General features: G+C 52.1%; 1 protein-coding gene across 1 annotated transcript in view; it reads right to left on the minus strand.

Moving 5' to 3' along the window:
* Positions 1-20,009, minus strand: part of LOC100901092 (uncharacterized serine-rich protein C215.13) — a 35,507-nt gene extending 15,498 nt beyond the window's left edge. The window contains exons 1-2 of the mRNA XM_018638450.1: positions 19,754-20,009; positions 318-493 (exon numbers count right to left, since the gene is read on the minus strand). Of these exons, the coding sequence (XP_018493966.1) occupies positions 318-445 (128 nt within the window). The 5' untranslated portion in view covers positions 446-493; positions 19,754-20,009. The remainder of the gene's footprint in view (positions 1-317; positions 494-19,753) is intronic.
* Between the last annotated feature and the right edge of the window lie 338 nt (positions 20,010-20,347).

Genomic DNA, 20,347 nt, shown 5'->3' on the forward strand with positions numbered 1-20,347 from the left:
TGGGACCGTTCTCGACTGTCATCGATCTCCTGAATGACGTCGAGCACTCGCGACCAACAGCCTCGAATCCGAGGAAGCTGAGCTGAAATCTGTATAGCTGACAAATATGCGTCGAGACTTAACGAGTCGGAACAATGATTCAGCTCGTGGAAATTCCAGGCAGACGATGCTCAGGCAAGCAGTCAGCAGGCAGAGAGACAGAGAGAGCGAGAGACAGGCGGACGAGCAGGCTAGCGAGCGAGAGAGAGGACCGATGCGAAGGAATGCGAAGAGTTGGCATCGTCCGGAATCTTCATGACTAATCGACGAAATCTTACCAAAGGAGAGCTCTCCTTAAGCTCCAGGAACGAGTGGATCGTGGAAGCTCAGCTCCGTCTTCTACTGGGACAGTAAACTGCTCTTGTGTTGAAGTCACGCTGCAGCTGGATACTGGAGTGAGCTCCATTTAGCCATTTCCGAACACAAAGGCCAATACGAAAGCGCCCTGCGAAGGCTACAATACAAGCTGTAGTTTCACGGATGCTTCGGATGTGAGCATGCCCACGTTTATTCCGTTACTGCCCAGCCAGTTCGCTCCGAGTACGAGACGGACTGTCAAGCAGCTGGGGTCTCGATGGTGGTGTGCGTACGGTTGTAGCTCACGGTGCTCACTTTAATTCTGCCGGTTTAGTACCACTTGGAGCCAGCACAAACCACAATGAACACAGAAACACGGGCTTCACATTGCTCTTCGCTTAGAGCTGAGCCTTACCTGGAATGAGAACGAGGGGCTCATTAGATTTCGATTCTGACGGCGTTTCGATCCAAATAGATTCTAGATGCAGTAGGATGAAGCTCCCGAAAAACGAATGATTCGGCGAATCATCGATGTCCGAATTCACGATCGAAACTCGGATTTCCAGCAGCTGATTAGTTTCTGTCAAGTCACCGTCGTTTTCACTTCAGAGCTTCTTGAGGGTATGCCGGTCAAGTCCATTGATTCGCTGGGGATCCATGAGGGGAATTTGAATAAAGCTCATGATTATCGGCGAGGATAACATTGAAAATAGAAATGCCCTCCTGTCTGGCGGCACGAGAAGCAAGAGGAGACACGGACCGCAGAACCAGCCACTACTTGACTGAATTTCAGTATCAGTAGCGAATTCCTCGTGCGAATCTTACGATTAGGTGCCTCTAAGAGGCACCGTCGCATATGCCGTTTCATTAATGGGTTTTGTTAGTCATTTCCTAGTCCGATATTCTCAGCGACCCCGAACCAAATTAGCGAGCCTACAAAGTAAATTGCATCTCGCTCGTTTCTTCTTTTCCTTCACTCACACCGATCGAAGTGTACGCACGCTCGCTCGCTCACATGACGATCGAGCCCACCAGCCACTTAGCTACTCAGCTAACCGAGCGGGACGGCACCCTATCGACCAAGGGAATTACAGGTCAGGTATCACATACTATGCAGAATGAATGCAGTCTCAATCTGCTCGATCCAGAGAGGGAGAGAGAGCGAAGAGGATCTCTGATAGAATCCAAAATCAAGAACTCGCTCACAGCTGCTAGCTCACGCTCGAAGCAGATGCAGTAGCCGTTTGATGGACGTCTTCTTCGATTGGCTTCTGCCTTCGCGGTTGCACCAACACCACCGCGAGAACATTGACAACAACTTCAGAAACAGAAGCGACAACGGCGAGTAGAACAACAACAACGACGACGACGACGACGAGAATGAGAACAAGGAGAACGGAACGAGCACCGGAGCTCGAAAGGTTACGCGCAGAGACCTCACCGGATAGCAAGATCGGGTGACACGAATTGCGGGCGCGCGCGCGCTCACCGCTACCGTCGTCGTCGGTCAGAAACCGCATCGATCACCAGATGGGGTTGTTCCCCCCCCCTACGATTCACTCAATGGAGTTGTAAACTAGTTTTGGCAGCCAGCAATGAAAAACTCCGTCCCCTCTCGGGATCCGTTCGTCTTCTCCCGCCGTCCTCCCCTCCTCCCGGGTCGCGTCTTTTTCACGGCTCTTTACGCTGTTACAGTCGTCACAATAACCCAGATGTGTGAAATGTACGAAACCCAACCTTTATCCAATCAAAGTACGCTGCTTGAACCCCGAGTTGCCGCGCTGCTGCTGCTGCTGCTGCCAGCATGCCCGTCCCGGCGAACACCATATGGAGCAATTAGGCACGTGGCTCAAAACGAGAGCAGAGTTTTGATTGTATTCTCGGTGGCCGGCGAGCCGGCAGACTGGCGCAGCGCGACGCGCGGCGGTAAAGAGCCCAAGAACCACCGGTTTGAGTGGTTATCTGAAGAACAACATTGCATTGACGACTGGTCTGAGCCATTCGTCAATGTTGTAACGTTGTTGTCGTTGTTGCTGCTGCTCGGCGGTACTTAACAGTCGTGTACCGGCGAACAGACGGCGGCAGATGTGAAAAACTCGACAGCGGAGAAGAGATCGAATCTCGAGTTGACTTTCAGCAACAATTGCCATGCTCGCTGATCAACCGAAACACAAGAGTTTGGGATAGATCCATCTTTCAGGTCGGCGACATCGGATACGCACGTCTCCGTTTTGCTCTGTGCTCTACTCCGTCCTCTAGACTCAATTCAATCCAGCTCTAATTCTCTCGGAGTGAGCGCGGCCACAACGAACAAAGATCTTGAGCCGATAGGGTTGACATGAAGGCTCGCTCGATATTCGGTTTCTGCCGAAATCGTCTGCTCGGGATGATCGACAGTTCCACGCTGTGGGTAGTCCGAAAATTCCGAGCCTCGCAGCGATTTCCGATGGGAGCACTAGAGTCTAATGGTGGGATCCCACCGTAGAGGAGCCACGAAAAATGAGCTCGAACGCCTTCAGAAGCACCGAATCGAAGAGGTATATGCTCCTACCCCTCAAGTTGCCTCAACGCTTCGGCATGGCCATCCACCCACCCACCTGCCCGCCTGCCTAACAGCCCGCTTGCTCGCCGAGCTCCCTGTCTGCCACAAGCACGATCCCCGATTGACAGTAAATGACGTCAGTGCAATCCCCGACGCGTTCCCATGGGCGAAGAATTACTACAAACCAAACGATTCTTACGGAGGAGCTAACATAGCTTCGGAGATGCGAGGGGGATCTTGTGGCTGCTACTACTGCCTGCATCCCTGACTGACTAACTGCCTACCTACCTACACGTTCCTCCTTACCTCGCTGCTGTCCACATCACTGACTCATTCGGTACAAGAGAGCCCAGTGGTGGCAAACTTCGCTACACGAACCGAGCAAACGATTGGGGTAGGAACGAAAGCGGACAGGTGGCTTCTAAAAAGCCAAATCGGAGGAGCTTTTGAGTTTCGCCGTACGCCCAGTGCTGTTCCACTCCAAAGGACCAGAGTGGGGAAAAGGAAAGCCTACGTTTTTCGGATCGAAAGCGCCGGACCACATCTCTACCTACATGCGGAGCTGCTCTACTCTGTCGTGCGTTCCCTCGCCAATTTTCTCCAGCTTGCAGAGCAAATATTTGCTCTTTTTTTAATTACCAACCCCACCTCTTCCGAAGATGGCTCCGTATAGAGTTGAGGAAGAGGCTCAGCCAGACGATCGAACCCGGAGCTCGCGGCCATTCGACGGCGGATACGCTTTCCCTCTGCGGTCGAGTTCATCGCGAATCAGGGTTTTCCCTAGGGAAACCGAAAAAGAAACATTCCGGAATGATATGTTCTCTAGGTGACGACTTCAGATAATGATAATTGGATTCCTTGAGGAACGCACATGGAGCATTGCTCGAGAAGGATTTCGTTGCCGGAGCGGCATGAGCATCCTGACAGGCATAAATACATGCTCATCACGGCCATCGGTCGCTATACATACCACGGAACGCCGAACATGGATGGCGACATACCCAAGCTATTCAGGGCCAAGGACAGCGAGCAGCTATTTCCGAACACTTGTTCGTTAGCAAACGAAGAGTGCATCTCTTCTGCGTCACGATTAGCCACAGAGGCAGCAGCAGCAGAGCTTGTCCCCGTCACTCGGTTCGTGGTAGAAGTTGCACTTGCTCACATTCCGTCGATTTGCTTTGAAAGGCAAAGACCATCGGTCGCCGCTGCTATTGTTATCGTTGTTGCCGATTCTCAAGTGGACAAGTCGACGACTCTTCCGCTCGCAGCTACCTAGTTGGGCTCTTGAAAATTCCGGCACGAGCAAAAGCTCACAACACGAGTAGCAGCCCCAACAACCGGCGAGAAGCTTCTAAACATTTCAGCAAAACGATACGCTCACGGACTGAAAGAGCGGTCAGGTAGCTGACGAGAGTTAATTCTCAACCATTTTCACGTCTGGTTCTATCATCATCATCCGTCTGTCTCCGGTCGAGGTTCAGAGTGTGGGAAGAGATCCCTCTACGGCATGCCGCCAGTCTCGTTTACAGCCTGTAGACTCGATTTTCAGTCAGTCAGTCGAAAACGCCGTTGTTCGTTTTCGACCCGCAAACGTGCTCGCGATCGAGCCAGTCTGCAGTGGGCACCGAGACAGTGCCAGACCTGGCTAGCTCACCGGTAATTCACTCGGTCGGCCGGTGGATCGATTGCCTGCTTGTTCAACTAGTCACCGGTCAGCAGCATTCGCTCAGAGCGGAACAACACTCTCTCGTGGTGTGAGGTCTATTTCAACAATACAGAGAACGACGTTGACGACGATTCGTCAATTTCTCCCTCGATGCTTCCATCGGCCGACGATTTGAATCGCGGGCTAAGTTGCCGCTAAGCTGACCCGCGCGCAAGCGGAATCTCTGAAACCATATGCTCCTGCGGACGCCGCGCCGGTGGCAATCCCCGTAGTTGACTCGGAACGTTGGTTTGACTTTTGGCTTAGAGTGCATTGTCATCACCGGTGCGAGACCATGACCAAGCCGACTCGAGTTGAGCCATCCGAAGGATCTCCTCGGCTTGATGCAGAGAGCCACTCGGCATGAAATCCCTCGAAGGTCGCAGAACGTGCACCCACCAAGTTCGGACCTTCATACGAACGCGAATTCCAGCCTGGGCGGAAGGATCTCCTCCGAACCCGTTCGTCTGTTCCTCGACCGAATCTGATCGTTCGATCTCGATGATGAATGACGAAAAATCTCGAAGAAAGTTCGGGTCCTTTCCTGTATTCGATCATTAGGTACCCAGTTCGATTGGGCTGACTGAGCGAAAGCTAGCCACAGGTTGGCTAGTCGACACAAAAGGCCATAACAGGCCGCTTCTCGGAAACCCTTGTCCTCCCACGGAGCAATGCTTCAGCAGGGAGGTCTCCGGGAGCACAATGAAGTCGTCTCAGCGTTCGTTCATGAAGACATTTATGTAACTCAATGTAACTCTGAGGCGTGTAATGTGCTTTGTGCCGAAGTTTTGGAGCTGCTTTCTTCGCAGTCGAAATTGAGCAATCCAGCTCTCGATGCCCTTCTGCATCCTCATCCGAAACTCTAATGGATATATCGAGCATGGCTCGTTCAGCCAGACGAGAGGAAAACGGGGGAGAGCAAGCGAAGAAAAACTTGTGTGGTCACCGAGACGAATTCCTCAAGCGGGAACAGCCGACTCGGCGATCATGGACATTTCACGCCTCGTAAAAGTTTCCCATTCAGACTACCATTACATGCGGGCCGAGGCACGCATACGACACATGTGTGAGTCCGATGTGTCCAGCGGTGCTGTTTCACCAAAATGCGCGAACACCGAAACCCACACACGGTAGTCTGATGTGAAGTCTCGTTAGCGGTTCGCCTCCTGCACCCTTCACCCCGCCGCTGCCGATCCGACGAACGAGCATGAACGGCCAGACGACATCAGCGAAATCGATAGAATCTCCGAGAGGAGACAAAGTTGCCCGTTTCTCGCATGCCTTCGCCATAAATCAGTGCATCATCATTCCCGCCGACGCACGGCTCGTACGCGACATTCAACAAGCAAAGCAATATTTTGATGGCCGACGATAAAAAAGGATCATGAGGAGGCCAACAACCCCACCGGACTGGATTCTTCCCGGATCGTCGTTCCCCAAGACTATCATATGAATGCGTCCAGGAAGTCCTGAATCTCCGAGGTACGAGAGCGGGCCGGGCCTGCAGGACGTCGGAGTTTGTTCTCGATTCGTTGAGCTGCATCCCGAATTCAGGAGTCGGATGCCTACTCCCAAGATAAATTGCGTTCGAGTCGCCGATCTGGTGTAAGCCGATGGGAGGGTAGACGGACGATAGCGAATTCACCGATCACGAAAGCGCTGAACGATGCCCTTCAATCGGCCACAGTCGACAAATAGCGATGGGTACTGTCGGTCGGAGAGCGGTGCACGAAGATTGAGCGAGATAGAAACAGAACTCCCTCGACACTTGCAGGCTGGAAGCAATCAAGGCGCTTTTGGCCTTTCAATGAAATGCCTGTCAGCCGAGTATCAACATTCACTCATTCAATTCGCCTCGAGCGATCGGCAGCCGAAGGCGCGTGACTCCTTGAAGCCGCCGACGTCGCCGCGGGTTATGAATTCGAGCTACAAAGCCCTAATCCACACATTGTACTCGCGGAGCTGACATTTCAATATCAACACAATGCTCAACAACTCAACGAGCTTTCACTCATGCATCGAACCCGTTCACCCGCCCGCCCGCTCCCTCTATCATTCATTCAGCCAGCCACTCATCAAGCCACTCACTAACTTACTTGCACGTTCGTACACTGCACGACACAATGACGAACAAAGATAACCGAGAGCTAGTCATGTCCGAAAAGCCACCACGCGGATGGACACCACACCGGGGGAGCTAATTTGATCCCGGCGAGGAATCGTCACATGATCGAGACAGGTTTCGAATTCGATGTCATTCAGCGATGCCGTCCAACGACTGACACGGAGGTGTCCGCGTTGAGCCCGGCCACTAGCTCGCTCGTCGCACATTCATCGGTGTGAAGCGTTCACATGATCGATAACTAGCAGAGCAGAATGTGGCTTCGTGGACGTGGATTGGTCCCGGAGAGCGGTCCAGTTAGCCTAGCTTTGAATAGGTATGATGGTGGTGCTGGCAGGTCGCACAGAGTAAGCATACGTTGTTGTTGTTGATGTTGTTTTCGCTGTAATGATGGGGCCCCTTCCCCAGAAACCCAACGAAGGTAAAGCTGTAAAGCTGTTACCAGATAACGCTGACAATAGTTTCCACCAGGAACAAACCACGTGGGGTTGTCCGTTGTGTGTGAGTGGAGTGAGCTCGCCCGACCGTTCCAGGATTAGGAACGTCTTCCGGTACAGAGACAAGGGACACCGGGGATATATCCTCTCACTACGAGTATGTTCATCTCTCATCCGGGAGGATGGATATGCTGCAACCTGCAACGCCTAAATGAATGAACCATTACACTATGGGCAGGCTGTCTCGATACGGTAGGGGAGAAATCGTGCGCCACAATGAGCAGTCTCGCCACTATCCCTTCGCCGTGGTAACTATGACGAAACATGGGAGGGCAGGGGGGGGGGAGGGGGGCAGAGGGCACAGCAGGAAGAAATGTTCGATTCAGCATCTTCGGAGAAGATTATCATCGTCCATTTGTGGACCGAGACGATACGTCCGGTGGCCAAACTCGCTCCGTCGGGCGATTCCCGCGGCACCGTAAGCGTAGTAAGCCGCTATCCACCTGAGCTTTGAGCAGAAGCTTCTGAGGTCCTTTCGTTTTTCTTTCCTTATCAAACCAATGATCTCTTGATCAAGTCGTCGATAGAAAGCAGCAAAGAAGAAACACCGCGCGGCTACCTGCTGCGGTGTACGGAGCGGCGGCTGCCGCCAACGGACTGCCAGGCCGACATCTTTTTCGAACATTTGTACTTTGGTACTTGTGTACTTCTCCTCAACACCCGCACAATAGAAGCTCAGAAGAACACGGCCGAGCGAGCAAGCATCCATCCAATGTTAACTGTGTACACAAAGTTAGTCACGGTGAGCGCGCTTTGTTACTTCTTCAGCGGGCGCTGAGCATACCGATAGCCGGTGAAGACAACTTTCTCCAGAGGTCGACCAATGCCGTCGACAATCCCCTCCATGAGAAAAGGATTGGCACAGGGATCCCAACAGCATTCATTCCGCCCGGAAATCATTCAGAGAAGCCGAAGACGAGCGATGAACAATGTTTAGACAGACGATCGAGGCGGTCCGGCATCGGACGATCATTTGTTCCTCGATATGCTCTGGTATAAGTTCGTACGTACGTATGTATGTATGTATGTATGTGTGGTCGGAGATGATCGCGCTTGATGAGGTCTCCCTCTCCGCTTCACGAGAACAAAGGTGAAGAGGTTTTCGGAGAATAAGCTTCCGGTCCAGCCTCCTCTCACCTCGCCCGACCGGAGCCGTTCGTTATGTCGGAATAACTCCGGCCGTGCTTGAGGCCGTACGCTACCCGAGGCCGACATGAGACGGCTACCGTCCCGGGAGGACACAAATAGAATAATAGTTGTGGATTGAGATCGATAGAGTCGACAAGCATGGAACCGTCGATTCCAAATCAACTTCCAGCTCCTTCTCCCTCAAAGCGAAGATCTATCCGAACAGAAGGAGATCCCGTGCAACGAAAAGAATCCCGCCGCCTAACGAGGGATCCAGCATCGCCTCGATGGAATTGTCACCGTTCTCGTAACACCGAGCTCTGGCATCTTCCTAGGCCATAACATGTCCGAATGTCAGTGGCCGTCTCGCTAGACATCAGAAGAGTTATGCTCTCCCTCGACTTCAAAGGGGAGGAGAAGCAGGAGGAGGTGGCGGTCGTTACGACTGCGAAGACGATGCCGCCGCCGCCGTTGCAGATGTCCCCGATGGGCAGCATCAGATAAGGCGTCGTACGTAAATGTGTTAATTTCTTGAAATCATTAAGACTCGCGCGCCGAAAGAGAGGGCGGACCGATGGCAAGCGGCGAACGAGTCGATAAGATCTCTGTACTTCCTCGAATAGCACTAAACAAGTCGAGATATAATAAAGCGGCCATGAAACCAACTCTCGCCGGCTTGACTCGTGCAGCTGGGCACAGACGTCAGAGCGTTATCATAGAATGGATTCCGCAACTTCAAACGATTTCGTTCACACCTCGCGGACGTGACAGTCCTCCACCGAGTGGATTCGGAGAGTTTTTCCGTTCGGAGAGGGTAACCCGAGTCCTCAACACGAGGCACAGCGACCCAACGCAGAAGATTTTTGAAAGAAAACAGAGAATTTCACGCTCTCTGATCGTTTCCGCCTCTGGGCATCGCGTACGGCGGCAGCGACGCACGGCGCGCCATCAGCAGCAGTAGCAGCAAGGGAGAACTTCACGAAAACGCCTCTCAGGTTCCCTGTGTTGCTGAACATAAAAACTCACGGGTCGTCCGGAGATGGAGCCGGAGTTTGAAAAAGAGGACCGAAGGCGATTCAAAGTTCTTGTTCAAACCACAAGCGGGTCGACTCCAATTCTTTGATGCAACCGATGATGTTACGCATTAGGAACTCAAAGTCAGCTCGATCCAGACGTTCTCGATGCCTACTGGGGTTCTCCGGTAGAACACATGGGTTTCGACAGGAATCAGCGATGGGGGAGGTAGTGCCACGGCTCCACGGGAAGTTTGCCGTGGTTGGACATCCTCAGGGAAAGTCCCCGGTCTCCCCTTCTTATATGATGATGATCGGGCTTCTTCTTGATGCAACGGCAAGCGAATTTCGTCATTTCCTGCTCTTTTATCGTTGCAAGATCTCAGGGCGTGGATCAAGTCAGTCTCTTAGAAGCGAGTTGATAACTTTCGGTCTCTTCTCCGGTGGGCAGCGCCTTCCTTCGCCTTGAGCTCGCGGCTATTTTCTCGCCCAGGTGAATCGCTTAACCAGTCAGCCAGCCAGCCACCCAGCCAACCATTCACTGACTGTGTGAGTGAGTGACTGAAGCTGCCCGCCGACTCGGACGTAGGTGGCTACTGGCTGGGTTTATAACCGAGAGGCCAATAAAAGGCCGAAGCTCCAGCAAGACGTTCGAGAAACGACATTCATTGATGGCAAGAGCCCAGCTATTCGGTCGGTATTTGACCGAATTAAGATCGACTACCAGCGCCGAGGAAGGCGGAATCATTTGTGAATTGTCAAGCCGAGTAGCATGAACGCGAGCAAGGGGGCAAGCAAGCAAGCACGCACGCCTCTCGTTACATGGACTCATTCCGCGAGCGGCTACGTTGCGGAAACACTTTGCACGATGAGGGGACAAGCATAACGTTATTCCGGCTGTCCCCGGCAACTTCGCCCACGAGTTGGCGGTTGAAGCGAAGGGACGCGGGACGGAAAGATCGATCAGCACGCGGAGCAGGGAGTGCGCGCTGTGCTGACTGAAGTGACGCATCAACGATTTTCGAGCGAATCCATCATGCCTGATCATCGACCCAACGAAAGTTCTGTAAATATCCACAAACCGAGAGTACGCTAGCCAAATATTAGGCAAACTCGAGATAGGCACAACACAAACAACACGCACGCCCACCCGCTCGTTCGCTCAGTCACTCATTCAATCGAAAGGACCAGGATGTCGGTTACATTTTCGTTGTCACTCGACTCGCTTATCACCAGCTGCTACGCTAAAGCAATTGATCTCAACTACTGTTGTTTCACCTCGTTCCGTGTGTTTGGCTTCAAGGTGAAATGTGAAACGAGTACTACTAGTGGGGTTTCAGACGGCGATGTTTACGCAGAGTTCGCCACTCGGGGGGGATATGCCCGAGGTGTTTTCTCACCGCACCTCGTCGTAGCTCATAGCCAGCTTGTACGGTGAACATCGGTCCGACTACGACCATTACCGCTCGGACGAACGGAAGGTATTTACAAATATCGTGATGTGTATCGTGATAATGGTCACACCAACAAAAACCTGGCTCACGCCATCGTTGTCTCGAGTAACGGCAAGTGTTGCGTCTGCTCACAGGAGGGCGTAGTCCCTTACGGAAGCTGCTTGATGATGGTGTAACTTTTTCTGCCGAAGTCGCAACTGCGCCGAGTGGGGCAGGTGGCTTGGAGTTCGCTTTATGAAGTTCGTGAAGCTGTCGAACAAGAGGAGTTCGAACACTAGGAGCCCGGGGGATCAGGGTCGCGTGAAATGAAAAAAAACAGGACCATCAAAAGCGAGGACGGGTCCTTACTCGGCTGTAGAGCTCACTAGCGAGAATAAATGACTAGGGGTAAAACATCAGAATTCGGGGCAATCGAGCGCACTCAGGGAGACGTCGCTTCCGGAACTTGATATAAGTTCGACAGACATTTCTCAATGGGGTCGTAAGCGGATTTCAGGGTGAAAGCTATCAGACGCTGACCACGCTACGTAGCCTCCAGCCAAGGATTACGCCTTGGTCATGCGGCAGCCTCCCCACTCGGAGGCGGTCGTAGACCGGCCCGAATGTGTGCAGCTCTTTATTTCATCTTTTTGTGGAACAAGACGATTCCCTCGCGGTCCCATCAGCGTTGAGCGTCTCTTCACTGGCGAATCCTTCCACAGAGCGATGCATTTTTCGCATTCGTTTGTTGGATCGCCCCCTATGTTGTGATAGTTCTGCGTTGTGCACTAATCTCTGCCCGAATCCTCGTACACACAAGCAAACAAAATGCCGGAATTTCGGGGAGGACCCATAGTCGTTTCTTCGAGAAACCAGCTTTGATATTGATTCAATCGCGTTTAGACTTCATCCAACTTCGGCTCGCCGTTCCGCCGGTGATTGAGAAAAGGCAGCGCGCTCTTAGGGCGACCAGCGAGTTCAGTGAGGTAGCGGAGTAGGAAAAAAAGAATCAAGTAGCGAAACGACGCATGAAGAGCTCAGTCAGAAGAGCCTGGGGAAGTTCATGAAGAGTCCTGTCCGTTCGAGATGTTCGTAGGAGGAGGCGGGTTATACTCGGGCACAATTGTTGAATTGAATCGTCTGTTTTTGACATCTGTTATTATAAGTCCTGGATCCGAGCTGATCCGCTGCTCTTTATGGAGCTGACTGATTTAGATTCTGCCTCCCTCCGCCACGACCACTGACCCCTGGCTTATTAGTAGGCGAGAGCTGAAGAAACCTCTCCGAGGAAACGCGAGACTCCCCGGAAATAATCCATGGGCGATCCGTCAGCGTCGGTATCGAATTCCGAGTCTGTTCAGCCCATTGGTCACACACTCACACACACACTCGCTCGCTTCAATTGACGCGATAATGATCCATTCACTTTGCTCCTCATTGTTCAACGCCCTCGTGTTCTCGCATATGCGCGAAATCAGATTGCGTTCACATTCGAGCTATCCGACGCTTGTTGGGGTCTCCGGCGAAAAAGAAGACTCTTTCGCCGTCCTGCGCCGAGATCGCTTCGAAAATCCTCATGGGAGACATGCTGATTGGAGACGGATTATTACGGTGGCTTTTCGTGGAATCCAAGCGGTATTCGCCTTATTCTGGAGAAAGCAGTCTGATCGGAGCGCAGCCGGTCGCTCGGAGACGCGCGAAGTCACCCACTCAGCCCATGGTCAGAGGAGGGCAAAGCTTCCAGACATTCCGCAGCTTCGGTCCGTGGTGGAAGTCGACGCATTTCCCGGGGACTGAGCCAGCGGAAAGACGAATGGACTCCTTCCGTATAGCGTGCCGAGGTTTCGACCGAGAGCAAGTATCGATCTCCACAGAGGCAATTGAATGCTCTCGGGTAGTTCGGGATGAGAAGTGCAGCAACTTCTGATGAATGGAAACCTTTGCGAAATCCACGTTTCTGCACCGGAGTGAGCTCCGCTGTCATCTAAATGAGAAGTAGATTCATTCCCGGGCGAGGACGCTGCTCGAGTATGCGATTCCGAGGGACAGCCGTCGAGAAGCCTGCCTACAAGGAGCCGAGCAGAATCGGTTGAATAACGACGAACGATCCATCAAGCTCACGAGACAGGGTTGACGACACTATGAGGCGGACGAGCGAATATGTGGGAAGCGAACTCCTCGCGACCGGAGCACCCAGCTTATAAAAAACTCGGGATTTCCAAATTACCAAAAAGTTGCGCGCTACTCAAGTGGGAAGAACAGTTAGTCGGTATCACCTTCTGCCGCCGCTGGCTTTTTCGCGCTCTGACTGCCACGCGAGGAAAAATCGCTATCCCACAGTTTTGATATTGCCTCCGGATACAGGTAGAGGGCAAAGAGGAAGGAAAGCGCTGCGGAAGAGCCTGAAGAATCTGGTGACATTTAATATCTTTCAGCTCGCTGCAAGTACCGCCCCGACCGTGGCTGCTGACGCCGGGATACGGAGAGGATACCCCAGGTACCCTCTGTGCGCTTGAGGTCTGGGCGTCCCGATTCCAAATACGCTCTCGAGTCGGTGACCTTGATTACGGGATGCTGAGCATCGTCTCGGAAGGCGAAATCTATTTCCGCTGCGGCGCAACATGAGTAACAACATTACAGAGGCTCGCTTGAAGAACAACATGAAAAGAATAATTATAGCTACAAGACAAGTGAGTTCAGCTTATCTATCGACGGCCCGCCTGCTGTTGCGGTTAATTCCATAGATTGCTTTGCGGTCGGTTTGCCACCTGACCGGCCAGAGACCCAGCGCCTCTTAGTGTAAGAATGAGGGCTATGGTGATAAACGGCGGGGATATATCATGTGCGCGACGAAGGCGACGGGTATGGCGACGACCACCTACACTAAGGGAGCGAGCGAGCGAGGAGCCAAAAGAGGGTGCTATGGAAAGCGCAACAACAGTCGTTGCTTCGCCCTCATCGCTCGGTCAGCGGGGCTTTCATTTCCGCCCACTAAAACCGAGCGGGAGCCGCGACTTCAATCTCGATAATACGTTGTTCTGACTCGACGTCGGTCGAAATCTGTCTGTCCGACTGGCCGATTTTATACGTATCTTCTCGGCACGGCTTCTCTTATTTTAGGCTCGCCTGTCTATCTAAGTAACACCTAGTGGAGTCGGTGAGCCGAGCAGCGAGATTACGTACAGCGTCATTATCACTGGCAGGGATCCACTGCTATTACGCCCGCAGAACGCCCGGATTCCGGACTCGCCAGTCGACCAGCTGACTGGAACCGAACTCTGGACACTCTTGAAAGTAGCCAGAAGAAACTTCGAGGACGCGGCAGAAAAAGGTACGACGCACGAGCAATCACCTGTAGCTGTTTGAATCGACGGGTAACCTTCGAATTCATAAGAACTGACATCTTCCTCGTGATGATTCGGGGCTCGTCTGAGGCCCGTGAATCATCTTCCCCCGAACACTATCGACCCATGCATGCACACATACATACATACATACATACATACATTCATTCATCCATTGAGTCATTCATGGGTCACGTGACTGACACACAAGTGCGCTCGAGTTCCACGTGCTTTATCTGCATCCGAGTCTGACTTTCTCTCCTCGACGAGTCTCGTTCCCCACATCTTCGAAATCTTTGTCCCCGTCCGCCTCATTTCGGCAAGTCCAATGAAATGCGAAACCTATTCGAAAATTGCCTCTGGTTATTACCATGCCATTCGTCCCGAGCGCCACAACTATTCTCTCACAGCTCACAGCGCGAATTCTCACTCTTCTACTGACAGCCAATCTCACGAACGTCTCTCCTGTGGCGTGTCTTCGCAGTCTGTGTGAGACTTTTGCGCTCGACGAGCACGAAAAAAGAGAACAACAAATAAACAAATTCCTCAATAGAAACCGATTTCGGTCGTCGGCACATCGAAATTTTCGTGTGGTGTGGTCAACGTCGGCCCTTGGGGTACCTGCGAGATTAAGACCACATCGTTCAGAATCGCTCGGAACGGAACAAACGAAAACGTATTGACAAACAGCTCTCCTGACAAACTCCGTCGGCGTGCCTCTGGCGAAGAATGAGCGGACTGACAGAAGAGTTCTAGCGCGAAGATTACCTATCGATGGGTTCGGTATCGGGAACTGTACCGTCAACGTTTACGTTTTTGATCGACGTTCGCAAGTCAATTCCTTGGATTTATGATTCCCGAACCCGACAGTTGGAAAGGCGAGCGGTTGGAGAGACGAACCGATTTCCATCGACACGCAGATTTCAGGTAACGCGTGCGAACGACTCCGCATCGGGTACGGTGATTTACATGAGGGGAACAATGTCTATGAAACTTGACACCAAAACACTACCTAACTGCCAGCCGCCTGCTTGTCTGCGGCCTTTGAACTAGCAATGTCAACCTTCGACATGCGCTCAGTTCCAGCAAACGACGACGGCTCCATCGCCGCCTCCGAGTTCCCCGCCGGACGATCCGACTGAGATAGAGAAGAGGCGCGGATATGCTGCCGAGGTGCAGATCTCGAGCCAAGGATCCTGTCCCGGAAAGAACCTCGAACCTGAGGATCGAGCGCAGAGCCAAAGCGATTAATGGTGTCCGAGGACAACCCGTCTGATACGAAATTTTCCGAAACAAGGGCAAGGACCGCAAAATATTTGATACGTGGCCGAGGAGGAAAATCAAGGCCATGTGCAAGTGCGAGACGCCAATGACGTATCGATGTAGCGAAGAGACTGCGACCCACTGGCAGATGAGCGAGCGAGCAAGCAAGTAGACAGGCGAACTGGCGAGAAACCTTCACTCAAGAGTTCGTAGCAGCTACGTCAAGAGGCGCTGGTGAAAACTTGGCCTCTTCACTCAAGCCGAAGACAAATACGGGGCAAAACAAGCAATCGTTTCCTTCCTTTCTCGGATTCTTCTTCGCTTCCATCGCCTCGCATTCGTGCTCTTCCCAATGTTTTTCTTCTCGAGGTGGAAACTTCCTCTATCGACTGAACTGATTCCTTCTGTCGTCAAGAGCACTCCGGAGGCATGCAAGGATCGACCTCGGCTTCTGCTGTATCTCATTTTCATGAGTCGGGAAATTACCTAATCGCAGCAATCCCTCGATTCGCTACCTCAGCCCGCCGGCTCGAGCAGGAGTTGCTACACGAGATATCCGCAGGTGGTGGACGAAACGTGGACACGGAAGGCAGTTGCAGCAGATGTTTCCACATCAGCCGAGCTGCGAGCTGACGCCAGAGTAACCGTACGAGTGCATTCAATCAGCTCTGAGTTGAAAAAGCCACCCGCCGAAACAATCACAGTTGTACACCTACGTACAGGGCTCATTCAGACCAGTAGCCGAGCTATTTAGTTTTGTAGTCTGTTGTCCATCTGGGTGGCCTAATTTCCACCAATTAACTCCGAGATAGCTAAGCGCGATTTGAGAATCATTGATACCCGACGGCTGCTCCCAATTGTCGGACTGTTGCTAAATTACTCGCGTCATTACGATTGCTCTCGCCTTCGAGAGCCTTCCCGATGCATACCGCTAGGAGTAGGGGCGGCAAGTGCTGCGGTTGCGGAGCTGGCTGCCAGGGCGAGAGCTCCCTCGGGAATTACCGCAGCTCGTAGACTTCGGAGCATAATGGTCACGGTGGCGACAGATCAATATATGCGGAATCGCAGACGGAGCGGACCGCGAATGCCCGTGTCACGTTTCGGTCGAGCCGGAGTCACCCACACGTATTCAAGGAAAGAGACATCCCATTTCTTTTAAGAACAAACACATGGTGACTGGCTGACCAGCGGTAGGCACCCGAACCTGAGCTGACTGATGTCGCTGGCCTAATGACAGAGTCCTCCACCGACTTCCTTCGCCAGCTTTCGATCCGCTTGTACACATACATACATAGCGACACTTCCGTTTCGTTAGCACCTCCTCCGAGTGAGAACAGGTCCGACATCGGAAACTTTGTTCAATCCAACAGACGAATCTCTGTATGAATCAAAACCGTCCACAGAAAGCGCCGTCGACGAAGTCGCGTGTTTCCGACGAGCTCTGTCTTATGTCAACCGACCGAAGCTGACTCATGAATGAAAACGAATTTCGACGCCGCGAAGTCCCTTCACTCGTGGCGGGAGACGCTGCATCGCCGTGGAACTGGGCCTCGGATCCTCGGATGAAGATTTCATCACGAAAACAAGGCTGACATTCAAATCCGGGCTAGGCTTCGGCAGCTCCACTGTCGAGTCCGCACGTGAAGCCCCACATTCATTCAATCATCGCCCGAAAATTCGAAGGCGAGCGCAGCTGCTGTCCCCGACGAGGGTGAAGTGTCCGTCGCGGAACATGTCATATGTTTCGGTAATGCAACGGCAGCGAACAATCATAATCATAATGGTTGATTGAAAAACAATTTCCCAATGCCATGTGACGCCCTTATCGTGGAGAGTGGGATGTAAAACCGAAGAATTATTTGAATAAATTCATGGCATACGAAAGGAAAGCTATGATGGAGAGAAGACTCCCAAGGCGACATGATTATAAATAAACAGTTCGGGAAAATGAAAGTAGATAAGCTGAACAGTGGCCGTCTTATAATGTGATACCAATCGACCTCTTCCGTGCCCGAGGGGAGAGAGCTCGCCTCTCCGCGCTTTCCGACTACTATATTCTGAACGCGGAAATCGTTGAGTTTACGGTTTCGACAGCAACCGGTTACGGGAGTCCATGGCTCATCATTCGAACTTCCGAATGCTATGAATTCCTTACGATCGCTGCTCGAAGCATGTCGGTAGTCGGTGCTGATTATCAGGACACGACGAAACGATATCGAGTGGAGGTGGTGACGCGATTTGAATCCCATGAAGAGAAGATATTCGCCTAGAAGCTGAATTCGCTTCCTCCGTCTCAAACTTCAGAATCCAAGATTATTTACCGAGTTATCCGGCTAATATCCGCAAGGATTCCCCGAGAGGGGTTTCAGTTGAAAGGAAAGCAGGCGGCTTCTCCCACAAACTCGAATACGACTGACCCGGTGTCGATGCAAGGTCTTTACGGAGGCTCCTAATTCTGAGTGAGACTCACTCTCTCAGCGAGCCCGGAGCGGTCGTCGTGAGAACCATAGGCTGAATGCTGGGCGACAAGATTTTCCAAGAAAACGCGACCGAACCGAGACGATACTGTAGAAAAAGAAACCAGCAACCAGTCGACCGAGCAGTCATCCCGTATCATTGACTCGTCTCGCAGACCTTCGTCGAGCTTCGACCGAGCTTCCGTTTTTTTCAACTCGCGAAGAAGCTCGAAAAACTGGCGGAGATCGCCTATGTGGGCCGTTGTTCGGAGGAGTGCTCGGAGTCCGCTGTTGACGCTATCGTTTTCGTCGATATCACCTCTGAAAAGACATGCGTCATTCGCTCCATGATGGCTACAACAAAGCAATCAATCAATCGGAAGAGATGTGTCGCGTCTCGTCATGAAGACGCCCATGTCGGTTTCAGACGGACGTTCCGGGTGCCGTAGCATTTGAAGCTCGCTATCTCACAGCTTAGTGATAAGCCGCAAATGTGCGGGGTCCGCTGCAGGAAATGTGAGTTTTGCTCCGAAAATTTCTCAGTATCAGTTTGAGGTAAACCTAATCCTTCCGCGGTTGAGGCTCGTCGGTCCGGTAGGGTGAGAGCATCCCGAGGTGCAAATATTTTCAAGGAAATCCGACAACCCTTCGGTTCCTCGATCGGTGGCTGAATCGATCGTCGGGTAGCACTATGCCTCAAATCATTTGCGGTCGCTTCTTCTATGCACTCGGTCTGAGCAAAACTCAAATATACAGCAGGAAGCTGCTCGAATCGCTTAGTGACTGCCTCACTCGTCAACTTTTAAAACCAAAGAGGTGAGCCTGGTGGTTTGGCTGACCGAGCAGAGTCCTCACTCAGAGGAATTGCTTGTGACTGTATTGAGTGGACTCTTTATTGATTGATCAACAACTGAACGCTGAGTTCTTCGTGAAGAATCTCCATTGACCTCTAAATCTCTGCTGGCTCGGAGCGGACAAAAGGATTCCCGAATACGTAAATTCGAAGCGGACGGCTCAGTAATGACGACAGATCCGTGATGAAGTTTTCGCAGCGTAAACTTCGACGGGGAATCGAGGAGTGCGTGCGTCGACGGATTCCCGGCCATCTCCCGAAACGCAGTGATTTTCTCCGTTGGCAGCACAGAGAATAACTATGCACTGACATGTAGAAAGCGGGACAGAGCGCTGCATCGAACGCGTCGGCGTCTACCGAAAGAGTTCGGATTTCGACTGTTGTTGGCGCGTTTAGCACAATTTCTCGAGACGAGTAAAGTCGACGAACTTCATGCTAGCACCAATGGCGACACTCGTCTCGCTGCTCCGAAGTTTCCGCTCAGAGTTTCCGCCTTAGCTTCTCTTTTCCTCGAGCGAGGTGTCTCGCGCTATTAGTCGAACAAACACGGTTCGAACTGATTGCTCCATGAATTCGAGAAAGAATCGATCATGGAATTATACTCCGATGTGAATCGACGGGAAACCATCGGACTTGGCGAAACCACGAAGTACCCTGCTAGCTCTAAAATGTTATGAGAAGACGTAAGGGGGGATCATCAGAACTCACAGTAGCACCTCCGGATGTTTTCAGCACCGCGCGGCACCGCGATGGAGTCAGAAGTTTCCTCCGATTTGGTTCTGTGCAGTTCGAATAAGTTAAGTAATTGACTCGCTCACACACGCTCGAGAGATCGATTGAGACCGGATTTCAATTCTAGATTACGCGACTAAACGCTCGACAAAACCAACTAAGCAGAAGGAAAATCACGTGCCGATCTCGCCGGGTTCGAGGTTACATTCACTCACTGGCTCAGAGAAGAGGAAGAAGTCAACTCTCGAGCACGAAACCGTTGGCGTATCCGTTGGTCGTCTTCCCGCCGCCAAAGTTGAAATTTCGAAAACACTACAAGATATGTTTACCTGATGATTAACATGGGGATGGTCATCGGAGAACTTCGGGCCACATCGCCCCACCACTTGTTCCTGTAGTTATTCGGTTAGTTATTTATGTCGCCACAGTCACACTGAAATTCGATGAGCAAAACAAATTTTCCCGATGAACGTGCAGCGGAACGGATCCGGTGTATATCGGCCGGTGAAGAGGACAGGCACAAAACTCAAGACACAGTGGTTTCCGAGCGGCCACTTCTACCGCGACCCGTGCGGTTTGCTTTCACTGGCAAGAGTGTCTTGAAGCTCGCGCCAAGTGAGGGCTCTCGCGAGGGTGAGGGACATTCGAGCTACCAATCACACCTCACCGAGCGACGTCACAGTTTTGAAAGTCTGGCGCCAACGGATCTCACAACGATCCACTCCTGCTAGTTGAGCTAGCTTAGTATCGATTCGACGGCTCGTCTGGCGGATGTAACCCCCAAGGAAGAATGACGTTGAAGATATTAAATATTCAGGCGTGCACAATTGACAATAGAACGACGGTAGATGCCGCACCCGAAAAAAATATCCGCGAGCGCCGGATGAGTTCGAATCACCCATCTACACGAATTAAGGTTTATA

Source organism: Galendromus occidentalis, unplaced genomic scaffold (genome assembly GCF_000255335.2).
Source record: "Galendromus occidentalis unplaced genomic scaffold, Mocc_1.1 scf7180000075458, whole genome shotgun sequence".
Taxonomy (NCBI): Eukaryota; Metazoa; Arthropoda; class Arachnida; order Mesostigmata; family Phytoseiidae; genus Galendromus; species Galendromus occidentalis.